Source organism: Ambystoma mexicanum, chromosome 6p, assembly GCF_040938575.1.
Source record: "Ambystoma mexicanum isolate Mex_15411 chromosome 6p, UKY_AmexF1_1, whole genome shotgun sequence".
Lineage (NCBI taxonomy): Eukaryota > Metazoa > Chordata > Amphibia > Caudata > Ambystomatidae > Ambystoma > Ambystoma mexicanum.
In genome coordinates, this window is record NC_090935.1 from 607,980,123 (window position 1) to 607,992,543 (window position 12,421).

The 12,421-nt window shown below is 42.4% G+C and overlaps 1 protein-coding gene across 1 annotated transcript in view; it reads right to left on the bottom strand.

Moving 5' to 3' along the window:
• SV2C (synaptic vesicle glycoprotein 2C) overlaps positions 1-12,421 on the bottom strand; it is an 865,364-nt gene that overhangs the window by 370,124 nt on the left and 482,819 nt on the right. Inside the window, exon 4 of the mRNA XM_069627452.1 lies at positions 7,381-7,532. Within this exon, the coding sequence (XP_069483553.1) occupies positions 7,381-7,532 (152 nt within the window). The remainder of the gene's footprint in view (positions 1-7,380; positions 7,533-12,421) is intronic.

The window sequence follows — 12,421 nt, forward strand, 5'->3', positions numbered from 1 at the left end:
AAATTACATTGATGGAGGGACGGAAGGTAAGAGAGTTGCCTTTTAGCACTTTTTCTGCAGAAAATGTTTACGCGCAGCACGAGGGCATCCTTACTGGTGCCCACATATCTGTGTGCCATGGAGCATCAATCTCACTTCTAGAAGCCCTAGTATTTATCTCACCTCTTTTGTGAACATGATTACCAACATCCACAGCAACATTGACTGTAAATAAACACCTTGCCAGTTCACCTCAGGTGCCATGGTATGCGTTCTATCAGTTCTCATTTTTACAGTGACTTGAACCAAGTGCCAGAATTTCCTTTGCTCACTGCTAGTGTCCCAGTTCACAGAAATCGGATCTCCATTTACTTATCTGTTACCAGGACTCCAGGCACCATCTATGCCAATACATTAAATGGGCAATCTCAGAGCGAACAGCCACACCCACAAGGACAATCACCTGTAAAACCTCCCCTGGGTAAAGAGCAGTTGGCACAGGACCCATGTGAACGAGAGAGAGGGATAAAAAGGGGCACAGGAAACAGGAAGGTGTGGCTTATTCAGGTGAGGTGAACGGAGAAGAAAAAGGACCAAAAAAAATAGGGGAGAGTAGTAGCGGTGTGGTGAGCAGAGAGTAGTACTGGTGCCAAAAAGGCAATAAAGAGAATACATTGGAGGTACAGAAGCGAAGAGAGGGAGAGACAGAGGAGAGCGGGAGGTAGAAGAGGAAAGAGTGGTGAGGTAAAGATGGAGCATCAAGGTAAGTAATGAAAGGGCATGAAAAGGAAAGACCAAGTGGGGCCTGTTTTTCTGGAAGGCACCTATTCTTATACTACTCTGCAAGTGGGGCCTGTTTTTCTGGAAGGCACCTATTCTTATACTACTCCGCATTGGGGACCAATATAAGGGGGGGGAGAGAGAGAGAGAGAGAGAGAGAGAGAAGAGAGAGAGAGAGAGAGAGAGAGAGAGAGAGAGAGAGAGAGAGAGAGAGAGAGAGAGAGAGAGAGAGAGAGAGAGAGAGAGAGAGAGAGAGAGAGAGATCCCTTTACGCTCCTTATAATAAAAACCTTTGGACTGTCTTCGAGAGTTAGTGTGTCCCTTAGGCCATCTGTGACATTTGCGACCACTCTAGCGGCCAAAATGTGGGAGAGTTAAATAGACTTGAACTGTTTTTTGAGAAGGGCCTCGCAGAGACGTGAATAAAAAGATCTTGAACATTTAGATATACAACCATACATTTAAGTTAATATGTGTCCTTAAGGCACTGAAGGGCTAGGTGGTAGGGCAGGATTTTTAAAGTGGCACCATGAGAACAGATCAGCTTAAAGATATAGATGGCTTATAACATGTTTGCTACATTTTCACTCGGCCAACATCTACTAAATTAAACCTGAGCCAATATTTCTGTGTTAGCACTGGTCTGTGTGCATGGTCAAAACTCTCAATGTCAGTGCTTGGCCCACATGGGCCGAGGGTGCCTTTACAACAGGACTTGCTGCCCCAGCTTCAGATTAGGACGCTGTGGCAACACTAAAAGCCCTTTTTACAACTTATAAATAAGTGATAAGGGCACTCAAAGGGCTGGAGTGTATTCAAGATCCTATAGGTTACCCCTGATTCTGAAATGAGGCTGTGCTTCCACGACCCATCCTTTCATCTCAGCTCACAAACACATTTGATGCTAAGAGAATTGAGTGGTGACCAGGACACCGTATTGTTGTATTGCAGATATCTTTTCTGGTGTGGTGGACACATGGTCATTGATCACTGTTGTGTAGCTTTGATGTTGCTGTTTGATGTTAAAAGCAGAAGTTCAATCATTTTTCACAATTCTTTTGACCAAACATGTGTCTAGCCGTCCTGTGTTCGGCTGTTGCCTCGCGGCTTAACATGTTTAATGCTACCCAGAACGAATTGGTGTTAAAAAGATGTTTGGTATATTCATTTGGTATGTGTACATTGGTGGCCATAACCTGTCCTTCCTGTGATTTAAAGGGCCACGGCTTTTCCTGTCCATAGGAACCCCGCCTGGCCCTCTTTCTTTCAGGTGGTTGAGATCCATGTGGTCCAAGTAAGTCATTTTAGGGTTGGATGAAAAATGGGTAAGTACGAGAGAGGGGAGTGCAACCTGCGGCTTTCCAGATGTTTTAGACTTCAATTCCCATGATCCCTATCCATTAACTGTGATAGGTAAGTAAGATGGGAGTTGTAGTCCAAAACATGTGCAGAGCCAAAGGTTCCAGACCTCTGCTCCACGCCCCAACTGTTGCGCATATACAAATAGTGCATTTTCAGCTAGGCTTGAGCACGGGGAGAAAAACAGGTTTAGGAAGACACCTCTGAATGTCTGTGGTGTGGTCGTGCATCATTTTCTTCTATTGGTCACCTGTGTCATGTGTTAGAGTAGATTTTCCCTTTAGAAATAGATGTACTCAGAACTGAACAACTGGGTTTTCCGTTGTTTCTCATTTTTACATTATATTATTTGTGTTTAGTATTAAAATAGATATTTACTGTGCAAAGGAATTCCTAATTGCTGCATGCCATGCCGTGTGGAGACTGCCTGGAAGAGGGGACTGTGTTCGTGGCATGACTTATAACAATGGGCCTCATTACAAGTGTGGCGGTCCGGAAAATTCCAGACCACTACACTACAACTCTGCGGGCAGGGCCCGTTGCACCCGACACGTCTGACCTGCCAGGTGCAACAGCACTCGCCCGCAGAGTTTTCACTGACGCACTGGCACTGTTAGCAACAGTGCCGGTGCTACCATTTCTCCACTACCATGGAGCGTGGAACAACATTTTCCGGTGCCTGACATCCCGGGACTGTCCCGGTGGCACCGGAATCTCAGGTGCCAGAAAAGTGTTACGAGTCCGGTGGCAACCAGCCGGTCGTACCGGCGGGTTACTGCCGGACCCGTAATGAAGCCCAATATGTCTTTAGGACAGATCCCATACCTACACTGTCCCCAGGGCATGGACCACGCAGAAGCCCTATAATTAATGCACTTGCCCAAAGATCCCACATTACTTGGCCAATACCAATCCATTATAGGTGCTGCCACAGGGCATAACCTCTTGCAATACCCTGAGTCCAAATGCCCTAGTGCCAGCACGAACAGGATCTGCAGCCAGGACATGTGGTTACTAAGCACCAAACTGGGTGGTGGGGTGCAAGTAGGGTGCTGTTGGAGCAGAGGCATATAAATTGAAGGCTTTAAGGGAAAACATGAAAATTCCCTAGGTATGAGTACCAAGGTGATCGCACCTTGATAAGGCCCGGGCACTGCAGCAGGGGATGGAGTGTGCCAGGAGTGTGCCAGGAGTGTGTGGCTGGAGTGGGGCATGGCTGTGGATTTACCTTGGTCTGCATCAATTCTTTTTGCCCGCCATGTGCTTGCAAAGATGAGGTTATTATTATTACTACTATTACCATTTTATTATGGTATTTATTGAGCATGGGCATAGCTTTGAGGAGCAACAGAGCACTTTACAGAGGTATACGCCAGTACAGATACAGAATGGAGCACTTTACAGAGGTATACGCCAATACAGATACAGAATGGAGAGCTTTACAGAGGTGTACAACATTACAGATACATAACCAAGCATTTTCCAGTGATAACAACAGAACAGATAGACAGCGGGGAGTAGGATACAGAGGGGGGCAGAAGAGGGGTCCATATGTACCGGTTAGCGGCGAGTAGAAGGGCAGGTGGCATCTGGCGAGTCAGGTGGTATGAGGGGCGATGTGATGACCTAGGTGTTGAGGAGGAGGGACTAAAAGGGAGAGATGGATCTTTGCACACTTTAGGTTCTTCCTGAATGCTTAGGGTGAGGAATTGGTGTTGTGGTTGTGTACAGCAGGATGTGTTCATGAACATGGCATGCCATGAGCTTCACTCCCTGGGTGTCTGCTGAGGGAAAATAATTGTCTGACTTTACACAAAAACAAATGATAGAAAGCTAGCGCGATCTCCAACCTATGTTTTACATTTGTTGTCAATTTGTGTGATAGCTTTTGTGCTCTCTCTGTTAAAACAAATCTTGTGCAAACTTAAAATGGAAATGCACCTTTTTAGACCCAACATCCCTGACCATTCTTTACAAATTCAAGAATCAGTATATAGTGGACAAATACTAGTGTGCCACAAGGTTTATTTCTTATAGACTCTTTGATCGTGTGCAAAACACATTTATTAAGCATAACCGCATCTATAGACCAGCTCACAGGAGTGATTATTTTATTGTCAATTTCTCCAACTTACTCTCTTGACAAATTAGCACACATGTATGTTTTTCTCTGACATTTTAACCTTCCAAGTCTCAGGATGACAACCACACTCGAAGAACGCTTTTCAGACTGGCCGGATCCATGGACCTTAAGCAAATTGTGGTTTCCACCTCACACAACAAAGGCAACATCCTAGACTTAGTCTATACACCATCATCCCCTATGACCTGCACAGACACTATCACACTCAACTGGTCTGACAAGCCACCATCCCACCATCAATTACACACTCGACCATGGTCACAAAGGTCAGGCTAAATGACCCCTCACTCAGCACTGCACATTCAAAACCTTCCTGGACCAAACCCTCCGCCTCTAGGTGCACCCCTGCCCTTGCCCCCAACAAACGCTCAATAAGAACCCCAGAAAATTTGTGACACAAAAAACGTAATCCTGGAGATCTCACTAACATCAAATCTCTCTGCTCCAACTGGAGGAATCTGACTGCTGAGGCCAAAACTACTTACTACACCACCATCATCACCGCAAGTGTAGCATCGAGACAGTCACCATCCAGGTAGTGGATGATGCTCTTTAAATCATGGACAAGGTCACCGCATGCCTCCTTGTCCTCCTTGACCTCTCAGCTGCATTTGACATTGTATACTACTGCATCCTCTTCTCTGGCACTGCCCTGAATTGGTTTACCTTCTACCTCTCGGCAGACACCTGGCTGTCCAAATGAACATGTTCCATTATAACCAACTCGCAGTCTCCTGCGGATTCCTCCAAGACTCTATTCGCTCACAGTTCCTTTTTACCCATTACATAGAGCATATGGCCACAATCCTCAAAGACCCTGATACAGCCATCCACCAATATGCAGTCAATGACAGTAAAATGCCCACAGGATATCAGTTGTCTTCATGATTAACTAGCCATCATCTATTCCTGGATGTTGAATGCCTACCTCAAGCTTAACCCACCCAAGACCAAATGTGTCCTCATTGGTCCGTGGCAAAACAACAACTTGTCCAACAATGGCTCAATGATTCGTCCTAGAAGGATTTGACCGTCAACTCTGGGATTCAGCAAAATCCTTAGGCTTCACCATTGACAGCAGCCTGTGCTTTCAGAAACACATAGCCAAGAATGCCCAAACAGCTTAGCTCCAAATATCCACCCTTGGAAAAATGAAGCTATTCATCCTGCTGCAGGACTTCTAGACCTTAGTGCAGGCTTTTGTGGTACACATTTATGGGGGAAATGCCCTCCTGCCTCCCGACAGGGCTTCCAGCTGCTCACTTGGCCCTCCTAAATGCAGTCCACCATGCTGGAAAATATCTTATTACTGGTGCGCGGAAGTCTGACCAACTGACCCCCCTCCTACGTGAACTACATTTGCTTCCTTTCCAATCCAGGATAATGTTCGAGACTGCATTTATGATCTGTAAACCATTCAGGTGTAGTACACCAGCATACCCGATGGCTAAGCTCCACATATGTGGCGATGCCCGCTCCCCATGCAGCAAATCAACCAACCGGCTAGAATCATAACTCAGCCACATAAGGATGACCTGTACACAATCCTTCTCTTGTCATGCACCCACCCTCTGGAACTTGCTCCATGTGGGGGCTCAGAATGCCCCCACAATTATCCAATTTCGCAAAACCCTCAATACATGGCTTTATCTACAACACCCGACCAAGGACTGAACTCAATAGATGCACAGAGCGATGCGCATACTACATCTCACAGTACTGTGTTACTATTAAGTGATGCCATACCAAACACTGGCTGCCCACACCATGTCAGCAGTCCATTGCTCTCGAGCTAGGCCCACGCTTTACACAATAAAATAAAATCTAGAGGTGACAGAGGAAGTGCAGTTATATGAGAGGTTGAGGATGCATGAAGTATGCAACCACCACTTCTTGGATTGGCTCTAGTTGGTATCTGTAGGAAGACCTCAAGGAGCATTTCAACATTACATACATATACGTAATGCCAATAAATGATCTGGCGTGATCACATCTGATCAACAGAAAGCCACATAGGGGTCATCAAGGAACACAACGGGGAGGTAGATGATCCTACAGAGTGGCGTAACCGGACGGTATGCAGAAATTGTGAAGTGCTTGAAACAATCTGCATGAAGCGTCCTTCAGGCTCCTTCTTCGCTACTGTGTCTGTATTTAGAGGACACATATCCAGAGGGCTGGAGAAAACTCAGGCAAAGACTTCCAACGGAGCGAAGTGGATGCATTCCGAAACCTACGAGATGCGATATGGTACATACAAATGTGTTAGTTGGGGAAAGGAAATACCGTGGGCAATGCTTTAGGGATATTTAAATAAATGGACCAGTATCTTAACTTGGCCCTTGCGCCAAAAAATGGAGCAAATTAATTTAACACCAATTTTGCTGCTTATGTAACAGGAAATGGAGCAAATAGGTTTTGGCCCAAACTACATTTTCTAAAAATGTTTCACTAGGACAACAATGAAGCAGACTCTTATTATTCTGTTTGCTGCGTAACATGAAAGGAAATGTAGTATACTCATTCCTATTTTATGTTACGGAGCAAACATAATACAGAAAAAGAGTCCGATTCATTTTTGCAATAGTGCAAATATGTTTTGAAATAATATGGATTCGGACAAAACCTCTTTGCTCTTTTCAATATTGCCCAGGCAGAAAACCTGGCGCTACATTCATTTTTAGAAACTGGTACAAATGTTAGATAATCTGGTCCCTTAAGAGGGGAACCAGTCTGATTGGGTTTACACGAAGATGCCATGCTTCTTGGTCATAGCATGCCTGTTGAATAAGTAGTCAAGGTCGCAGCAGAAGAGGATGGGGCGAAAACCGCAAGGATATGCAAGATCCCACATGATGAACACAACACATCCCAGGCTGAAGCAAGTAAAGGTAAAGTGGGACACTCTCCAGGCTCTGTAGCATCAAAATGAGCAACGGAAGGGTGCACCTGGCTGCGTTAATCTGTCAAGAGTGGCTTGATGTTAATGCCAAAAATCATGCATTGTCATTGGATGCCCACTCACCAATGGGAAAGCAGAATAGTGTCTGTTATGTTTTACAGATATTCACACTTGAGGGCAACTTTGGCTATTCAAAGACAAAAGGTATGTGTCCTACCGTAGTGTGGAATGATTGCCCAAGCCATGGCCGACGCATATATGCCTCCTATCATCCAGAACATGCACAGCCAGCTCAGGTGCTCGCCCCGCTTCTCCCTGGCCAGCACCTCGGAGAAGTAGGAGAACACTGTGGGGACGGCTCCTCCGATTCTGGAAAAGGAAAGAGCGAATCAAAGCATGGAAACGTGAAGCACCCCAAGACTCAAGGTGCTCCTACTTCTATCAACCCGCCATGTTCACAGTCAGTCATGACTTCATTTCTTCTGATAACTGCTCTTTAAGCCATCGGCGATCATGCAAAATTAGTGTCACTGGCAAGAAACATAGGTGACAAGGTCCTAGGTGAATTCTTAGACACCTTTCATCGAAGTAGTTTTTTTCCACTGGAAGATCCCCCCCCTACATTCATTATTTACCTAAACCCACCCCTCACCTCACAGTGCCATGTATTTGCTTCAAAATCCGTTGTCAAAAATTCGATGATTTCTATCTCGATTAAAATCTACTGCGGCAAAAACTCCCTATCCTGGAGACAACACATTGTCTAGGGCAGGGATCTGTAACCTTTGGCTCTCAAGATGCTTTGGACTACAAAGCCCAGCAGCCCTATCCAGCATAGTCAATGGTGAGAGATTGTGAGATTCGTAGTCCAAAACATCGGGAGAGCCAAAGGTTGCAGACCCCTGGTCTAGGGTAACCTCTACATGGTAGCTGATTTGTGCATGCTGATTGGCTTTGTTTTGCTTACCCTGGAGGGCTCTAGCCCATACTGTAAAAAGTCCAGAGGTTGATCACATACAATTAAAGTATCAAATCCCATAGGCATATGGAACATCATAACCAGGATTACCAACATCATACCCAATAATCTTGAAGAGTCTCCCCTTATCATGACTTGAAGAGGCTGAGTCTCGCCGGAGGACTGGACCAGTGACTCAGGAAAACCTTTATTATTCAGATCTGTTTACTCATCAGGAGTCAGGAAAGAAAGGCCCCTCTGCGCTGGATCCAGGCATGGAAGCATAGCAGTGCATTTTGCTGCCTCCATTTGTGCCTTTCCCAATCACTGCCATCAATCACTAGGCTTCCAGTTGCACTCCTTTCTTTCTCATCCTCTCTTAATCTAAGTCTATCACACTAGCAATCTTACTTACACAACCGTGTCCTCACTTCTGTTTCACTCACAGTTTCAGCAATGTGTCTACACTAAACTTACTTACTCCAGGTGCTATAATGACGCCATGCACAGATACACTCCCAAGACACTTTGGAATCTGGCAGCTATTGCCAGTGGATTGAAAGATATATCACAATCCTGAAAATGTGGAGGACAACGTTAAAGACACGGTACATCATTATTGACAATTGTACATATAATAAGTTCACATATGATTTCTTAGTTGTGGTTAACTATTATTGAGGGAAGAATTGTACAAAATCATGTCACACTTTGTTTACTGCTATCTGTGCTGCAGACCAAAGTGATCCCCCTTTCTCATCTGAGTTTCTGAATCCCTATATTGCAGATCCTATGTAACCACATATATATAACAGAAAAGTCAGATATTTTCCAGCAAAGAGAAGGGGACAAGACTTTGTTATCAACTGCTGTCATCCATGCAACCAGGGAATCTGCTATTGCACTACGGGCTTTAATCTTAGCAAATGACAACTCCCAAAAGTTCAGGATATTTATTTTTTTATCGTGCAAATGGTTTCACAGACACCAAAACATTACAAAACATTTAATTACAAATTAAATCACCAAAGATCGTATATTACAATCATGCAGATTTATCTAAATTCATTATTAAAATATCCTTAGCTCTGCAAAATAATTAAAATGTTGGTACATAACAATTAATATGCTTTACAATTACACCCTATCTTTATGTACAGTTAACTCCATATACATTAAAAATTGATATAAGCATTTTCGCCAAACCCAAGTTGATAAATTCTGTAAGTATAACTACATATCATCAGCTGATAATACTCCAAATTTCATCGAACAGTTTTGAAAATATTTTCTACTTAATTATTTCAGATTTGGGCAAAAGATGATTAAATGTTTCAGTGTTTCTTCCTCTTTTTGGCAAATTCTGCAATTAGAGTCAGTAATCATTTCAGTTTACCAATGGAAATCTATTTCTTTAGTTGATAAAATATTCAGCCTAAGATGTAACAGCAGATTACAAAAATGATTTTGAAGGAAATGTACAAAGGTAGATGGCACATCCATTCACCCGCTTGTGTACTTCACTTAAATCTTTATCTAACTTATATAGTTCCACTCCATCTCTTGTAAGGCACCGGTCTGCTCTGCATAACTGTTTTTTTATTTGCATAAGGATTTTTTATTGCTTCTGCAAAATCTAACTTGTACTTTTTGAGTTTAAATTTACAATTTTGAAGGTGCCAAACCTCATCCTTCACCTCCCCTATTTTCATTTAGTCATATAAAAAGCACTGTGGTGAATATATGTTTGCTACATATTTCAATTTATTTCCACAACACACAGGCATCCAAAGAGATAATACCAAACTCAAATCCTACCATAATAATAGGGGTCGATGTAGGCAAAGAGAGCTCTTTTTTCCACACTAAGCCCTCTGGTGTAGTGAAGTCACAATAACCCAATACATGGTAGATTTCCACCGCATAAATCCGAGCAGGCACCACTTTCGCTTCATAAAATATGCGAGCAGGGAGCAACGAACATTTCCCAAATTTGTAATGAAAATGTGTCATATGTATACCTGATTTGGTAGCCTTTTCTTTCAGATAGTTTACCAGTCCAATATTACTTGGTTGAGCAACTCTCAATACCCCAAGCATGTTTTTTCCTACGTCCCTTAGAGAATATAATAATCTTTGTTTTTTAGCTTTAATCTTTAAATCATTTCCACCACAAAAAATCTCAAAGAAGTTCAACAGTCTCTGCAGCCCTACTTCAGTTCTATCCAAGAGAACTACATTGACTGCGTAGGACATCCATGTGATCTTTCATTTATTAATTACCAGTGGTATAAAGGTTGCCTCGTCTAGTCTGGTCCAGATATAGGCTAAATACAAATTAAAAAGCACTGGTGCTAGTCTGCAGCCCTGCCGTAGGCCACAACCAGTTGGTATATTTTGAATATAAGCCCCCTCCTGAGTCAATCAAACCTTTATAGTGGTGTCAGAATGTAAATATATCAAGATCTTTAATATGTTCACCGGTCCCTTAATGTAATCCCTAAGCACCCTCTATTCACTAGTCAAAAGCCAATGATAGGTCAATCATCACAGAATATATGCAATGGCCTTACTTTGGATCTGGTCAACCACATATCCCACAGTGATCGTACCGAAAGACGCTCGAAAGCTCACATGGTTAAAGGATAGAATATTCAATGATTCCATCCAAAAATGTATCTCAATTAGAATAATGCAAGCAAACATTTTTGAATCCACATCCAGGAGGGCTATCGGGCTGTGGTTTAATGGATCAACTCTGTTACCTTTTTTAAAGATTCTTGCAGCATTGTACTCCTTCCAACTTTTAATTTTTTTTCCTGCTTGATGATTTCCTGAAATAATTCAAATAGGATTTGCCCCCAAATGTCTGGGTCTTCCTTCAATATCATATTACATAGACCATTTGGCCCCAGAGCCCTTGACCTGCTACTCTTTTTTATAATTGTTTCGATGGATTCACGTTTTATCTCTAAGTTCCAGCTCGAGTTATCCATCTTCAACTCACCACATCAGAAACCTTCTGCTATTTCATAGAGTGATCTAAAATTAATAATCCAGGTGACTTCAGCAATTGGATTAGTCTGAGCCAACGGTTGGAAATGATCCATATTTTTGACCAGCTTCCAATAATTGGTGTCCTTCTTCTGGGTTATTCAGGACAACATGATTTCTCCATCTTCCTAATATTATACTCCCTGTAACTTCCTTATTTCTGTTGTATATGTCTGCTTTGCCCTTTTAAGTGCCATTTTAAGAGCTTCTCCTCAATACAGTTCTTCTTTAGCCACTGTATCCTCTGCCAATGTAATCTTTTGGTAGCTTGAATAGATTTATTATACGATCGCTCCTTGATATTAAAGCTCTTTTTCTCAGGCTTATTTTATTGAAAACATTTGGAAATGATCCTTGCTTTCTTATATTAATTAATTCATTTATTTATTTTTCTTCACATTGTTCATACAACTTTTATTACTATTCGTCCTTTTCAGTACATCATTTATCTGATCTCGCCGATAAGGATCTGTTTCCACACCAATGCCTTCCGCCTCACTGTAACTACCTTCTCATTACTGATTTCTTTGTTTCTTTTGGGACTGTCTTCAATATGTATTACTGGATAGTGAAGTATTTGTACATCCCTATTGTCACTACTCTCTTCTTGCTCAGCATAAATAATTGACCTCAATCGAGCACATTCATTTATAGAGGATGTTGACGGTGGAGTGTCATTAAACTGATCTTCATGATTAATGGTTAGACCAATCTCAGTTTGACACATTTGTTGGGAAGCATTAACCTTGATATTATCTTAGTGCATCATTTTTTCCCTGCATACTGTGCATTTATGTGCACGATTATTTTATCTTACCCCTCTATTACTGGTATAAATATTTTTTTTTGCATATTTTGGTGGTCAAGGTTCTGACATTCTCCGGGTAGATCACCATTCACTTTAGATAGAGAATTTCTCATTGTTATTTACATATCATTCTGTTTCATATTCTCCTTGAGAATTAAATTCATCTTTCGATACAATTCTTTTTCATTAGATGATGATTCAGTAAGACTTTCCAGGTCTTTTTGTATTACGAAAAGCGTGTTCCTTTGTCCCTTCACCTCCTCTAAGAGCAACTCAGAGAATTCAGGACAATATTTAGTGCCCCTAAGGTGGAGGGCTGCAGACACACATTCAGTTTCATAACATCTTCCTCTCTCGCTTGTTCTATTGATTCCATTTGTTCTACTAGTTTCTTTCCCGACTCCTGTTCACCCAAAACTTTGTTAATTGATGTCCCAA